Source organism: Streptopelia decaocto (genome assembly GCF_964273445.1).
Source record: "Streptopelia decaocto genome assembly, chromosome: 11".
Classification (NCBI taxonomy): domain Eukaryota; kingdom Metazoa; phylum Chordata; class Aves; order Columbiformes; family Columbidae; genus Streptopelia; species Streptopelia decaocto.
In genome coordinates this window covers 6,967,469-6,983,707 of record NC_138666.1, presented here as the reverse complement: position 1 = coordinate 6,983,707, position 16,239 = coordinate 6,967,469, and the positions used below count along the sequence as shown (strand labels likewise).

The 16,239-nt window shown below is 40.8% G+C and overlaps 1 protein-coding gene across 2 annotated transcripts; it reads right to left on the bottom strand.

Annotated features, from left to right (window-relative positions):
* Positions 1-456: 456 nt before the first annotated feature.
* CA5A (carbonic anhydrase 5A) lies at positions 457-16,127 on the bottom strand. Of its 2 annotated transcripts, none has more exons than XM_082063104.1 (7): positions 15,904-16,127; positions 14,421-14,618; positions 10,652-10,770; positions 8,952-9,047; positions 8,717-8,779; positions 6,715-6,870; positions 457-5,263 (listed from the first exon to the last, which is right to left on the bottom strand). In XM_082063104.1, exons 1-7 carry the CDS (start codon positions 16,100-16,102, stop codon positions 5,084-5,086), a joined length of 1,011 nt encoding a protein of 336 aa, XP_081919230.1. In that variant the 5' UTR covers positions 16,103-16,127; the 3' UTR covers positions 457-5,083. The 2 variants fall into 2 exon arrangements, with proteins under 2 accessions (XP_081919230.1, XP_081919231.1); XM_082063105.1 differs by lacking the exon at positions 457-5,263 and adding an exon at positions 5,320-5,454.
* Positions 16,128-16,239: the final 112 nt, after the last annotated feature.

Genomic DNA, 16,239 nt, shown 5'->3' with positions numbered 1-16,239 from the left:
GATTTTTGTAGCCACAACCACTAAACGTGAAACTCTTGAGTTACACCACACATCAGATCAACGCTCAGTTTTATCAAGACCATTTACACCACAGAAGAAGGAGCTTAGTTGACAGGTTGAGCTTAATGATCAGTGTTAAATGAAGTAGTTCAGCAAAGATCCTCAAAATCTGGAATCCCATTCTAGACGACATGCCGCATCTAGCTGAATGTAAGAAATAATTAGATAGCCTTCCATCAGCACAGCAGCAACAGAGAGGTCATTGTTCTTTCATTCCAATTCTAATACAGTTCAGCAGAGTCTTTCATTGCTTTTAAGTATCACAGAATGTCTGACAGCTGATTAGACTCCACTCCTAATGAACTGGTTCATTCTCAAGGAGGAATTGTGTTATTTTCCTGACAGAAAATCTACCTTTTAACTTGGAGAGCTTAATTACACAATGAGATACAGACACAGGTTTCTCTGTGTTTCTTTATTCAATGGTCTCACACTATTTTAACAGTTTTAAATACAGTGGCTACAAGTTTCTTTACATCAGGTAAAAACTGAGGACAAAGGCCTGTATCCCAGGAGAACAAAAGACATTCCCTGTTACACATTTTGTCTGCAAAGACAATTATTTCAGTAAATTATGATTAGGCAGATAACGTATATTAAAATACACAATGCGACAACTGCCACGTAAACAAGTTGCACAAAGAAAAAAGCAAAGATTTGCCAAGGAATACAAGTTAAGACATTCAAAATCAAGGCATTCAAATGTTAAGGCCAGCACTATTGCCTACGAATTTGAGCAGAAAACGGGACCCGTCCTCAAAAGTAAACCAGGTAGAATTCCAGTATTCTAAAATCCAGCAGGTTTTTCTGAGATTGAAACATTCTCCATTTCTATGGCTTTCATAGCCAAAAGATACACTCCTGTCAGACTTTTTAAAATATCAATTCAAGCCATGGCGACAGGAGAGAACAAAAGCCTGGCCAGGGACACGTGCTGGTGAACACCTGAGGTGCCCGGGTATGAAAGTTCTGGAATATCGGAATATGGAATATTATTTCAATATTTCAACATTATTTCAATTACAGTCTTTAATTCCTAGTAGTTGTTGCCCCAGGAACACCTTCCAGCACAGTATTAATTGATGGAAGTGACTACCGTGCAAGGACAAATACCAATGTGTGCTCTGATCCTTTTGTATTGTGCCACCTAAAAGAAGAGCCTAAAGATTCCTATGCAGAGACCTTTCAAAGAGACTTTCACTTAGTTGTGCAAAATCATTAGAAATATTAGCTCAAGCCCAACAATCAAATCATTCTCCCCATACCCCCAAGCAACTGAGAGAATAAGGCAAAAGAATTACACCCCATTTCCTGTTTTACATACATGTGCAGGTAAACAGAATTATTTTTCTTTAAGTTAGCTTTTGCAAGGCCAGTAGAGTTATTGTAACATAAAAGTTAAAACAAACAAAAAACCCCTTTCTGTTCATTCCAGCCTGCTAATTTAAACAACAATCCACCCTGCAACTGAGACACTGTCTGCCTTACCCAGAGGTGCTAAAACACTGCGACATAAATGTAAGACTCAAAAAAGCAGCAAAAAACCTGTAACAGATAATCCCTGTAAGGCTTATTTTTGTAAGACAGTCAAGTTAATATTTTCTATGTTGACCCTGTTTTCAGATATTTGAAACTATCAGTGCTAAAAATTACAATTTATTAGTTTAATGTAAGTATCTTCAGATGTGACCTTATCTAAATATATATGGAGTATAGCTTATTAACCATATGAATGGATAATACATTTATTCTCCAAAGCCTCCATGACTATACTTTTAGCAAAATAAGTAAACCTCTATGAGAATTTTAAATACAGCACTGAAAATAGAATATTCACCATTCCCTTTGACGATGATGAGCATCTTAGAAAGAGATTCATGCAACTAGGAGAAAAATTGATTCAGTGGAGCAAACCTGACCATGGAGAACTCGATTGGGTATGAGCACAACTACAGCATTATGAGACATCTGGAGATAAAACATTTACACCACAGTAGTACCCTAAGAACAAAACGCGTATTTTGTATTTCCATACACTAGGAAAGCTACATTAACTAGTGAAACAAGCTCAGGGGATCAGAGGTCCACAAAAACTCAGTGGAAATTATCAAGGCAACTAAAAAACTTGGAGCAATTGCATGAAGCCTTTTCAAAGACCCATTCAGGTAGGACAGGCCCGATAGTTTGCTTGTTTTTAAGAACTTAAACTGGTAGCCCCAAGAAAACACTGCCTTTTATATAAGAGATTATACACTAATTCAGAAATGCTGTCTTGACATGCAATGTCAAGCACACTTAATTTTCATGTATGTTTTTAGCTGGTAATTCAAACTGATCCAAATTAAACAAGCTGTTCCCTTCATACTTCTAAGTCTTCATCAATAAAACAAACGGGTGGCTTTTCACTGACTTGACAGAGCCTATTTCAGTCATCTCTACTGTATTCAGTATTTATAAGGCAGTAGGTTAATATTTTGATGCAGGCTACCTATAGGTAGCTTAGTCATCTATATTTTTAAATGTAAAGGGAACATTAAGATGAGTTTATATTACATTTTTTTCCTAACTACTACTAATGAGTAGCAAAAATCTCAAAGACAGACAAGATCCGTGCCCATTCTGCATCACTGCCATCTTTCTACAGTGTCCTCCTCAGAACAGCGTTTGCAAGAACACGCTGATTGAAAACCTGCAGCTTAACCCCAACTAGATCAAGTACACTCAGGCAGAACGTAGAAGAATTCTTTTCCTGGTGCCAGAACTGCAGACCTCCCTTCCAAAATTATTTTGGAGCCTGTCGTTCTCTGGCAAAACCATCACTGATGTGACTCTGCAGATTAGGAGCACAGTGAAAAGTCTATCTGATGATGCCAAATACGGTATAGTTCAACCGAGTTCATGTAGATTGTATAGTTCTACAGAGTCCACCCAAGATGGTAAGGTTCTGCTGAGCAGTACAGGCTTGGGAGAGGTAATGAATCTGAAGATACATCCTGCCACATGGAATACACCAGACAGTAAAAATATGTAGGCTACATGGGGACAGAACAGAGATTTTCTTACATTTACCGCATAGAGCCACTCTAAGGTTAAGGGCACACATTTCAAACTGCCAAGGTAGAAAGGCACAACTGCTGCAACATAACAGCCCGAGGTAGAGTGATTAGGGAAGCAAAGGCAGGACCTGGGCACTTCATTGTTTAAACGAGCATTGAAAAGCCCTAAAATCATCAGAGTCACGCAAAAAAGTGTTAAAGTGCTTTTAAACTGAACACTTGGGCTTAAAAAATAGAAAGTATTGATTCTAAAGTTCTGAGCTAGCGTGCTGGCATCACTTGTGCTGAATCACAGCAGCAACCAGTGACCTTGCTCACCGGCAGATGCAGAGCAAGGAACATCTGTTCTCCAAGATTCCTCATATACAATCAATCAAAATCACACCATGAGCTTACAGACAGACGCGCTCCTCCTCAGAAAATCTGACCAGACATTTGGTACATTAATTTCATGCATGGGCACGCTTAAATACATTAAAGTGTAAAATGCCAATGAGAAAGGTGCTTGAGAAAAAATTACGTCTAGTACCCTGTTTCCTCGAAAATAAGACCTACCCTGAAAATAAACCCTAGTGTGATTTTACAGGATTTTTGAGGATGCTCGGAAGATAAGCCCTACTCCAAAAATATGCCCTAGTTACTGTTCATAAAAAAGTCAATTTAAATAGTATCCAGGCAGCTATACATGTAAAAATGTAAATATCTTTTACAGCAAAAATTAATACTGACCCTGTCTTATTTTCAGGGAAACAGGGTAGCAGTATAACAGTATCCTTCGGAGGTAGATAATGCTTGTGGCAATGGGACCCTCCCACTTGGGTAAGGCTCCACAGCTGGCAGCTTACACAACAACTTTGTCTGGTCCACAAATCAATTTCGACCACCACTTCACTTCCTTATCATAAGGTGCTATAACACAATGTGGTCCCCAGTTGTCCTGAAGCAAGACAACTCTCTTTATAAGAAAAGTACAAAAGACAAAACTTCTGAGAGAGTGCACTGGTGCTTTATGAAAAAAATATTTCAAGTATCCGAATGCTGCATTTTGTCCGTACTCTCCTAGCACTGGATTAGGTTTCAGAATTTTTTTTTTTCCTCACAAATACCATTGGGAGGGTCAGCTGGGGTTTATCTGATTTTGCTTTCCTTTGATGTGATCGTCTTCCTGGAATCGACTGGACATTTTTGCCTAATTTACTGCTCTTGCCAGTCTTGAGATACTGGTGCATTCTCTTCATCTCTCTTCTCCTGGCACATTATTAATACAGAAAAGGAAAAGCTGCCAAAGCTAAAGGCTTCTGCATTTGTTATAAGGTTTTAGAAAAAGTCTTCTGGCTTGTGGCTTTGACAGAGCGGACATGCTGTGACATCCATATCAAACATGGGTCATGCATGCAAGAGAATGGAAAGAGGTTCGATCCTGTAAGGAATTTTTTTCCTTCTCAACATCCTAAGCACCAAGGAAAAAGGAAGAAGATAAAATGTCTCTGTGTATGTGAGCAGAGAAACTAGTTCTCAAACCTCTGAAACAATTCCACAAAAGGACCTGGTCAGTATTAATACTTTTCACTTCATCACACATCCTGCTTGCTAACATGTTTTTAGTTGGGATTATTAATTCACACAAGTCACTGGAAGAACATTTGAGGAGACACCGAACAATTCAGAAAAGAGGCAGGAGAAAAGATCTCCTGCCCTTGTTTTTCCTGTAACTGTCAAAGTAATTCCTTATGAATCCCTGCTTTAAAGCAAGCCAATTTGTAAAGGGTTAATATTATTTCTGAAAAAAGGCAAAACTAAAAACACACCGCAGCTTCTCTACTGAAAGCCAAACGGCACCTAGCAGAACAGAAACCGTCTGGCTGCGAAACCGTACAGCGCACACACACTGCGGAAAAAGGAAAAATACGTAAAAAATGTCAGTGACATCCAGGTATTGCAGCCTGGACTGACATTTCATGGGCCGGTTATGGCCTGACCTGCTCAGCACGGTCCTTGGGCTGAACTTCACCGTCCAAGAGATGTCTGCGCTGGAAGGATGAACGGACGGTTCGGTTCATCAAGGGCTGAAGAGGGCGGAAGTTGTCAACCATCCTCTTCTCTTCTTCACCATCTGACGTGAAGAGCAGCATCCGAAACGCCTCCAGCTGAGAAGGAGAAAATGTCCCATTTTGTCACTTTTGTAACTGGAGAATTAGTGGAGTTCACAACAAAACACAACCATTCATGCTTGGAAAATAAAAAAATAAAAGTATTATTACATTTGCATTCTGAGAAATTGTAGCATGAACTTCTGGCACTTCTTTGTCAGCTGCTGGTAAAGATTACACCACCATCCCTATCAACGTGGAAGATGAATTGTCAGTCACCTGCCATCTTTAGGCAAACTAAATCTCAAATGGGGCAACATCTGAGACTGAAACCATTCCCATTCAAATACGGGAACATACACCATATTTAAATAAACCTCTCTGACTTTCTTAATTTACACCTTTCTTGGAATTCTGTTATTTTATTCACACATGTATATACTGGCACGCAGAAAAGAGGGAAACTCAACAAGCAAGAATCTACACAGTTGTTGTTCTCAGTGGTTTATAACTGGGGATTAAAATAAGAATGCAGCAGATCAGCTTTTAATGCTCACAAGGGCATGACGATGTTAAGTAAACTATGAGTCTTTCTATGCCATAAAAGAATGAGAGTGAAGAGCCAAGAAAAAAAAAAAAAAAAAGAGAGAAAAAGTTTAAATTGAAAAGAAGAATGACACACTAGGCATTCAGTTCTCTCTGCTCTGTTAACAGTCTTCAGTTCTTCCTGTCCTGTTCCTTTAGGTAAACTGAACCATGAAGATCACGTACATGCCCATTCTTGAGTTAGTGTTTGTTTGGAGCACGACCTTCTGGATGGAACAGCTCTATGCTAAAGTTGTGTAAAAAAAAAAAAAATTCAGTATTTTGCCTCATGTCATTGGACTCACACTTATTGGTCAAAGCCTCAAAAAACAGGGACAGTGCACAGATAACTTTCTGTGCCTCTTAAACCAAGAAAAAATAGTAGATTTTGGGGGTTGTTCATTCCTACTTGGTTTGCAAAACTCTCTAAGACTTGTCCCATGCTGTAATGCCCCTCAAAATACTGCAGTTCTTCAAATAGACAAAAAAAAAAATCCCCAAAACTTCCAACAAAAACCATGATTTCAGTGCAATTCCAATGAGTCTTCCTTCTGACCATTTCCTACTTGTAGCTACACCTACCAAGGAATAACATGAAGTTCTAAAATTAAAAGCAGTAGAGGGCATATGGTGACAAGCTCGGGCTGGTGTCAGAACATACCATTGACCACAGACTCCTCCACTTGAAATAACTTCTGTAATGCAAATGTTTGCTGAAAACTTTGGCTTTCTGTCCTTTTTAAAAGGGAATTAAAGGAATTCAAGGACAGTACAGCTGAGTATAAACATGCCTACAGCCGCTGATCTCTGTGTATTCACAGTGAATTACTGGTGCTGGTAAGGAACTACTTGAGTGCATCTCCCCCTCTGTGGCAACAGCCAAACAGGTATGGCATGATTTGAAACAAAAGCACGAGATTTACCTGATTCTCATCAACCTCTATTGGCTTCTTCTTGATAATCCATGTGACCGATTCGGTAAGCGGGGGAGTAGTCAAGGAGCCCGCGTAGGTCCAATAATCAGGGCATGAAGGAATCAAACAGGTGGGATCAAAGACATCAAACTCGATCACAGTGTCCTAAATCCCAGAAAGAATTTATTTTAAAAATTTGGCGTTTAGAAAAAAAATTATGACAGAAGATTCAGGGAGATCTTCACAATGAGATGAAACACTGTACATGTTTTGCATGCATTTGAAAAACTAGTTATTGTGAATACTAATAATGATCTAGATAAAATAATAACTTAAAACCCCATAAACTTGCACAAAATTGGTAAGCTGAGTTTGAGGCACAGAAGGCAGTTAGTGAGTAGACAAAATTTAAATATTTCTGTTGTCCTCAACAGCCATTAGGGATTCAGTGCAGAAGAAACAAGGACTGCGAAGGAACAACTGACTATGTCTTTGTGGGAGCTGGAGGCAAACAGGACAAAGAAAGAATAAATGGTGGAATAAGTTTGGGTAGTTCTGCCAGATATACTTCGTACACTGCAAACAACAGCGCTTTTACTTTTCAACACGTGACTTTAGGCAGTGGGCACAGGGAGGAGGACTAAAATTTTATTTAAATCACGTCAAGTATTCATGTCTCTGGAACGTGCTCTCTCACAAGTGAGACACCAGCCAGCAGGTAGGAGCTTCAGAGCCCACAATTCCTACACAAACATTTTACTCCTGGGGTATTTCCAGGATATGCTGCCAATGTAGGAAAGGAAAAAATCTGTTTTTCCTTAGATAGGTGTTATCAGTTTCCCACTAAGAAATGTTACAATAAAGAATTTTCCAAAAATAGGGAGCTGGACAAGAGATTCTAGATGGGAACTTTCACCCGTCACATGAGAGAGGAAGGTCAAGGCCATCAAACGGGTATTATCCGACCTTCCTCCTCCTCCTCAGCAGGGTGACGTTTCTCAGGGTTTGCAGGTGAAGTCAGTGATAACGCTCACAAGGCAACAAAGGTTTGTTGTTTCTTTTTAAATCAAGTGCTGAGCAGCTGCTGGGTGACTGACACCCTCTGGAAATGAGATCCCTTTCGGAGCAGCCCACATGCAGCTCAATGAGCCTAATGTTTGAAACTACTCTTTCTTTAAAAGATCCTCACTTTATTTCAAATTCATATACTGTAAAATATATTCTCATAATGGATGCATATTCACTGATTTTTGTAGGTTTTTTAGCACTGAATTTACTTGTTTGGCATTTATGTACCAGAGTTTTCACTGCACTGCCATAAATATCGGGTTTATTTGGATAAAAGAATCCTTACTACGATAAACAATGGCACAGCGACTTCACCTGGATGTGCTTACAAGCCACCAAAGTTCACGGTGTGTGTATATTTCGTGTGTACTTTCAAAAAGGAACGGGCATGAGCTGCTTTTGAGTGCTACCAGAGACCCAGCGCTCCCTCTCCTGGCAGAACTCAGCTATGAAGAAAGAGTCCCATTCCCCTAGCAGAAAATGTAGTGTTTAAAAGAAAAGGCAAAAAATAATGTCCCCTTCAAAGATCAGACAAAAAAAAATCAGAAAGCCTTAATTGCACAAGAAATAAACTACCACTTTACACAGCACAGAAAGCTCCTTCCAGTTAAACACCATAAAAAAACTAATCCAGTGCCGTGTTTCCGCGGAATTGGAAGGGCAGGCTCCTGAGAGGACAAGCATTAAACACGTGAATGCCCTTTTAAGGGTATCGTTTCTTAAACCAAGAGGTTTGGAAAGCTTGAAGGATACAATTCCTCCTTAAAAATGAGCTTTCCCCCAGTATAATCGACAGTTTCACCCAGGGTGTCAATCAGGCCCCCGACTGACAGTTAGGGAAGGAAGCATTTGGTCATGTTTTGCTATTCTCCAAGTATTTTTTGTGTTGAATGACTGCTTTAGCTATGCTGAGTGACAAGTGGTGGGACACTTAAATACTTACCTTGTGTTTAATTGCTGGCAAGGCATCAACCAGTGTCTGCAGCCCTTCATGATGCGCTCCCAGCTGCAAAGACAAGTGGGAGTGAGAGAATCGTTAAGCTGATATTCTACATATCTACCTTAATCAGTATTTTTCTAAAAACAACAACGATCTAGAAATATTTTATCCTAAATCAGTTTTAACAAAATGAAAAGAAAAAGGCATCATTACAGCTTATTACACAAAGTGAAATTACCTTTAAAAACACTCCAATAACAGCCAAGCCGTTGCCTTCCATTACAGCTTCTTCAAAAGTTGGGTAAGCAACGGCATTCCAGTGTACCAAATGCAACTGAAATAGAAATGAATGCGAAATCAACATGAATGTAACTTTTGTTCTTTGCTACTGTTGGTCCCTGGCAATTTGAGACACCGCAGTGTGCTGCAAAAATGAGGAGCGAAAGTTTATTGGAAAATAATTGTACTTCACTTCCTCTTTTTTTTTGAAACAATAGCCAAAGAACCATCAACTGTATTTTGCAGATATGAAAGGGATTTTCTTTGTGGGAAACTGGTTGCAAGGATGCTGGTTAAAGGCACAGGAAAGCTTAGTGTACCTAGAAGTGAAGGTCCCTTGTATCTCTGAGCAGGAGGAAGAGAGAACACTGTTCTGCTCAGGAACATTCTCCTGCACTTAACAGAAGGTTCCTTTGAATCTCTCAGAGTCCAACCCAAGCACCCCTCTGAGGGGTTTTGTGTATTCCCTAGGTAGCCAACAGCAGCCCCAAAACTCAGCCATACAGTCTTGCTGGTTATAAATATCTTGCCAAGCTGACAGGCATCATTATGAACACATCAACAGGAGATAAACATCTCAAAAATAAGCAACCAGCATCTTTCAAGTTCTCCCTCTTTGGCACGTCACTGTGTATTTATACCTGTCATACTTTCCTCTCTGAGCAACTTAATCTGCATTTTTGCCGTTTGCTCCATCTTTTTTATTGACTCTCTTTCTACCTCAGTAGCTACTTAGTCAAAAAAGTTTCGCTACTTTAATAATTGCTTCCAAGTTGAAAACAGAAAATAAAGTGATGATGATAACCACTATATTGTCATAGAACTCTGCTGTATATTATTGTAATGACTTAAGGAAACAAACAACTGTTGATGACTAAAATAAACTCTCTAATATCAGCCACAGCTCTGGAGTTACATACACAAGACAGTTATTTTATAGAAAGCAGGACCGGGCTTCAAGAGTTACAGGTGTGGGTGTGAGAATTAAATAATCTTCCATTTTCTCTTTAAATATCTTCTGAAAGGAGTATTTAGTATGTCATTTGTTTCTTTGCAAGCGTTTAGTAATAATAGACAAGTAATTTGACAGCAGTAAGGACTGGGCAATCCTACACCTCTAGTGAACTTTCTGCTATTGCAGCTCAGAGTTAAAGCATGTTTTTGGTTTTTTTTAATTGAGAACTGAGCTTGCACATTTACCTTAACATTTGCTGTCCACCTGATCTGCACTCCATTAGCTGGGACCTGGAAGCTCATTAAGATCTGACTGTGCTCTCAGTTTGCTTTAAGTTTCATCCTCCTCATCTTCCAAAGGAGGAAGGACAAGCAGAGTTGTGGAACCCCATCCAGCCAGAGCTGGAATAGCAACGATACTTTGCTGCCATCAGCTTGTCCAACCCCTGGGGACATTTGGGGAGAAGAAAACATTACTGAAACTTTCAGTAAGGGAGAAGGCGTTCCATTTTAAGACCGCGTTCTTCTCCAAAAATACACTGAAGATGAACTTATTAATACAGCAGCAGATGAGCTGTGGCACCTACCAGGTCTGACCCTTAGCAGGAAGCTGCAATTCTGCAAATTGGGGCTTTTCTAGCACGTAGTGTATTCAAGCCTTCTGTCCCCACAAATATCTGCACTGTTCAGTGTTTCATCTCATACCTCAGCTGGGTAAAATTTGCTGTCAACTGTGTGCTCTGAACCCCACTCGTTTATAGCTCCCCAGTGGAAATGGAACTGCTTGAGCCTGTATTGGTTTTCCAAAGGACCTCCAATGATTACTAAAAAACAAAACAAGACACACATCTTAATAAACGTGATTTAGAATTGTCCAGACAAGTAACAAAAGGTTTTCTTTGACATAAATTTGTCCAGGAAAAAAAAATATCAGGTGGAACAACTTTCTTAACTGAAACATTCCCCTAGTGCTTGGCGATTTTTACAATTTATTCTGCTCTCAGAAAATTGGTCAAGCAAACACATCACAATTTTCCCCTGCAGTTTGAATCACCTATATCCAATTGAAGATGATAAACTAAATATTCTCCTCATCCTCAAGGGAATTTTTTTTCCAATTCACATCAAGTTGAGCAAAGTCATGGTGATTACATGTTCCATTCTATACTCTTCTCTTTGAGAAGGTATATAAGAACTGCCTTACCAGAAAATACATGTATGATGACATAGCAATGAACAGATCTATTAAATGACATCCCAGCAAAGCCTCAATATCTATGAAAAATATTGGAATCTCCCATTACAATACCAGACTTCAAAAATCCAATTTTGCCAGAAAAATCAGTACATTGTGCCAAATGTTTCATTCTGATTCTTTTTTTTTTCAAGTTACAAAAATCCAAACATACCATTCTGCTTCAACAGAGCTTTCAGACTGCATAACCGATGTTAAAAGTTTTCCTGCACAGCCAGAAATACACTAATATTGTGCCTACTGTAAACTGTTCAAGCTACACTCCACAAAGCACCTAAAATTACAGTCTGGCTATGGGCAAAATTCTGGGTTTCTGGAAACTTTAGGGCCTTTTTTGCCACAAGTGAAGGTAAACATTCAGTCCACTCTCCTGATTTCAGCGGGCCTCTCATCATTTTGCAAATACATGAATGAAAAAGTCTATTCCTAGTTTTCTGTGCGCTGTTGGGTTTTACTAATTTCCTCCTAATTGAACCAGGAACATCCTGCAAAGTCTCCTTGCTCATTCTTATATCACAACATCTGGTAAATGAGACCAGAATTACTTCCAAAGGGTTAACAACAAACACATAGCTGTAGAGACCCATTTGCCAATTTTTACTTAGCTGTACCTTATGGTTAAATTTTATAGCAAACCACTGTTTAAAGTACATAATCCCAACACTACTTTTGAAAATAAGTTAATCATTTTAATACTAAGGAGAAAACAATGAGAGGCATTAAGAGCTTTTCTTGTCTTTTTTTTTCCTCCCCTTAAAGCCAGCCAGCAGTTTTGAAATCCTAACGAGATAGGCCTGCTTGTGCTAAAAGAATAAGCTAAAACAAGCTAGGCAAATGGACATTTTCTGAGCTCTTAGCGTAAGTGCAATACTGACCATCATTAAAAACAAAAAAACAAATCATGGTGGAGAGAGATGACTTTTGGGGATGGGATGAAGATGTGGCCCACACTGCCAAATTTTTCAGAATTAAAGTTTCTGTGCTCTGACACTATCCATTCCTGATTCTGTGGTGATGTGAACCCCCAAGTGGCTACAATCATGTTCATCATCCCAGTCTTGATAATTTCAAAACAAAACAGTTTAAAGGAATTCTAACAACAACCAGGGGAAAGGATCACATCAGCTTTTTATTGTAGCCCTAGTTGGGTTTCAGCCTCCGTTCTCTGCAGATGGGATTCAAGCACAGCCAGGACCACACTCTGTACATACCTGCCCCACACCCTCTTCATCCTCCTGCTCTGCTCATGAGCAAACACCCCATGGCAGAACTACCTTTGTCTTTTGCCCAGGTCTTGCTTCGCGTCATCTCAGGAGTTCGGCATTTTTGTCTATCCTGGATGCATGTTTTGCTTTTTTTCCTTTTCATCTTTTGTTTCGATTTTCTTTCAAATTTTTTTTTTGCTTGTTTATCCATAAGCTCCCTTCTCTGGATTTCTACTATTGTTAGACTGAAGCTGGCAGAAAGAAAAACCAGAAATAGCAACAGTAAAGAAAAGAAAGGTGGAGAAAAGAGGCAGACACTTGAAAACTTAGCCATTTATCCAGCAACACCCTGTGATCTGTTGTTTCTCTGTCATTTTTGAGTTCTATCACTGATCCTTTAATGCCATCATCACCCTTCATTGACTTTAATTCGTTTGAGGAGGAGGATGATAAGGCAGCCATCCAGAGGCAGCAAGATCGCTCACACTTAAAGATTTACCTCAAGTGTTCAGTTTTATAGGCGAGGCAAATAAGATCTTGCAGAGCTGTGATGTGCTCTGAGCAACCAGTCTCTGAAAGTCCTAATCACCCCATGCTTATCTCTATGTCATAAAACTGTCCCTGGGTATTTAAATGTTGCAGATTTCTTAACCTCCTGCAGGCAATTCCCCTCCACTATACCAATTCTTGCAGAAAAAAATGACTTCATTATCCATCAAACTGTGAATCATAACACTTTTCAGGAATGCATCCTCAACAGATAGCAGGGTATGGCTGTATGAAGTAAAAGACTGCTAAATTAAAAGAAAACCAATCTAGAGTTACTAAGTTAAAATCACTAATGAGCTAATAAGTGATGCCTCCATTTCAGCCTCTCCTCTAACCCCACCTCACTAACGCAATAGCAGTTTGTACTGTAAGAACACAAGGGCACTGCTTGGTTTCTTCATTACCTATCACAGCAATTATCCTCTTCCCAAACATCAACCAAAAATAGTGGTAGCACAGAGACAAAGCATTTGTTTACTAGCGTGCTGGAAGCTTCCTTCCCAAGAGCATTACTAAATCCCTTACAAAGTTCTAGCATCTCTCACGGTAAGCAGTCACCTTAAACATAAATAAATGGAACAGGTTCAAACTTGCCCAGGGTCCCTCAGTTTTTGCCTCCAGGTCAAGTTGAGCAAACCACATGAATCATGAGCTCCACAATATCCCCAAGCAACTGCTACCAGTTCACCCACCTTTACGAAATATCTTTACAAATACCAGCAATATCCTTTGGTAAAGTCAACTTTAAAAAGGAAAAACAGACAGGAAATCAAGAATTTGGTAGCAATATCTTGATTTTGAGTCACTCTACTGAGCATTTAAAAAAAAAATAGCTGCTCAGGTTGGTGCACTTATTCATAACAAATTGCTGGAATGCATAATTGGATTTTGCATGCACAGACTCCTGCTTACACTAAAACACAGGAACACAGACATCTGCTCCCTGTGGTAGCAGCTCACTATTATTTAATCCTCCAAAACCTTATTGAGATAAGTATGTATGCTTTCCAACTGTAAGTAATTTTGCTGCCGATTACCTCAAATGCATTAAATATACCTGCTAACACCACAAAAGCGATAAGTGGCAGATTACTTTATTAAAGTGTAATGACAGAATCTCATTTAAAATTAAGTAGATATATATAAAGATTGACTCATGTAGATAAAGCTGTGGTATTATGAGACCTAATCAAAAAGCAGGGCCTTCAGGCTTGTGCAGTTAATATAAGTTTCAACCTACAACAGAGGATTTGTGGACAATGACCATGGTAATAAATACATAGTAAAAGCAAGGCCTATATAGAACTTCTGCATTATAATTTCCATCACCATAAACCCATGTTTAGGTAAAACATTCTTCTATCATACATTCATTTTCAACATTTGTGCTGTGGTTTTACATCATGCAAATATTTCTCCTAAGTATTAGTAAGACATTAAATTGATTTTTCTGAGTTTTGCTTACTTGATTTATCAGTAGAATCATCAAACTCAACCAGGAATGAATATCCATTGTTCCAGATGTGAAGACACGTTGTTGGGTCGTAGCTGATTTTCAAAGGCTTCAGGAAGGGGTCATACACGCTGTCTCTCCACTGGATGTTGATAGGAGACTGTCGGGTGCCTCCAGGAATGGTAAGCGGGCTCTGCCAAAGTGGATGCACTGGAAGATGATGAAGAGAGTCAGGCTCTAATGCATGATACAGAACTTCCAACTGAATGCTTCAGAACTTTTTGGCAAGAGAAAGTGCTTTGGCATATTGGCTCCAAAGGCTAATTCAAGTCAGCTGATGAACAAGAAAGTAAAAAAAATAATAATAATACATTCCAGTTGCATGACTCAGCCACACAGGGAAGTGCAGTAATTTGACTTACGACAGAGCTGATACCTTTCCTCATTTGCAATATGCTCTTCAAATAAATTCTGTTCCCGTATTTCTCAGAAAATTATTTTGCTTTTACTGCCAATTGATTTTAAGGTGGCTTCTGTTTTCCAGCTTTGCCAGAGTCTCAGCACATCATGTTTCCTTACACACCCATTCCATCATGTCAGATCACACCAGCCACAGGATAATTCCCACTAAAAAGCAAAAATAGTCTATTGAAGGTGCCGGTCTTTTGCCTACATCTACTACGGGGTTTCACCATTGCGAGGGAGCAGGGCTCTGAACACCCACACCTGTACGCACCAAGATGACTTTATGCAGTCAGGACATACAGCTGATCCTCACACGTGTAAAATCCTAAACTACCGATTTTGGGGGCAGCCTGGGCACCTCACGCTGGCACGAGCAGGGCAGATGCATGAAGTTTCCCCAGGATTTTATTCTTTTTAAAGCCAGAACTGAGGTCTGTGTGGCTGGGGAGCACTTGTTCACCTGCTGTCCCCCAACATCGATGACCCACAAAAGTTTTTTTGTGCTCTGTCCATCCACCGAACGCGAAATGGAGAGAACCTGAAGCAGAGTGCTACCGGCTGCTTCATTAGATACAACTGCTTGTGGTTTTTTGCGAAGAAAAAAAAATAAAATAATCTTTTGACAAACTACTCACACGAGAGGCTGCTAAACAACCTTCCCCTCCGTTTCCTCAGCAAGGGGCAAACTTCGCGGTGACCAACACGCAGGTAAGACAGAGGTGAGCGAGCAAAACAGCCCCCAAAAGTACCACGACTGTTACTGTTACTGCCATTTCCTGATGTTTCAGCGGACAAAGCCAGGCTGCGCTCGGCCTCTTCTACACAAAGTTCGGCGGCACCGGCAGCCCCCTCAGGAGGGAGCCGGGCGCTGGGGCTGCCCCGCGGCGGGGGAACAAGAGCCGGGCCGGGGAGAGCGAAGGGGGCTCGGGGCACTACCCGCTCTCCTCAGGCCGGCTGGCTGACGGCAGCGCCGGCCTGAGCGAGCCTGTCCCGGGACGGACCCTCCGAGGGAAGCGGCGGCAGCACTCACGGGCGTCTCGCAGACGGTAGGAGCAGCAGGCGCCCAGGCTGCACCGTCGGGTCCCCCGCCGGGAGGCAGCGGCCACCAAAGCCCGGCGCAGCAGCGGCAGCATCGCGGAGGAGCCGATGGAGTCGCCGGGCGCCACCGCCCCAGCCCAGCCTAGCGCGGCCCCTTCCGGCACGGCACCACGGCACCCCCCCGCCGCCATCGCCCCGCAGCCGGGCGGGCGTTTCTCCGCCTCAGGCAGGGCGGGGAGGCTGTCAGCTCTTCCCTCAGAGGCGGGCCGAGCCCGCCTGCCACCGGCATTTTATCCTGTGACAACACTGAGAAAGAGGAGAGGACAGG

Bases quoted from the DNA above. Each gene is read 5' to 3' on its own strand.
- CA5A (XM_082063104.1), bottom strand. From the start codon at position 16,102: ATGGCGGCGGGGGGGTGCCGTGGTGCCGTGCCGGAAGGGGCCGCGCTA. The intron at 10,771-14,420 runs GTAAGCAAAACT...TTTGTTTTTTAG, and splicing joins TGATTCTACTGATAAATCAA to TAATCATTGGAGGTCCTTTG. The intron at 5,264-6,714 runs GTAAATCTCGTG...TCTCCTTCTCAG, and splicing joins TAGAGGTTGATGAGAATCAG to CTGGAGGCGTTTCGGATGCT.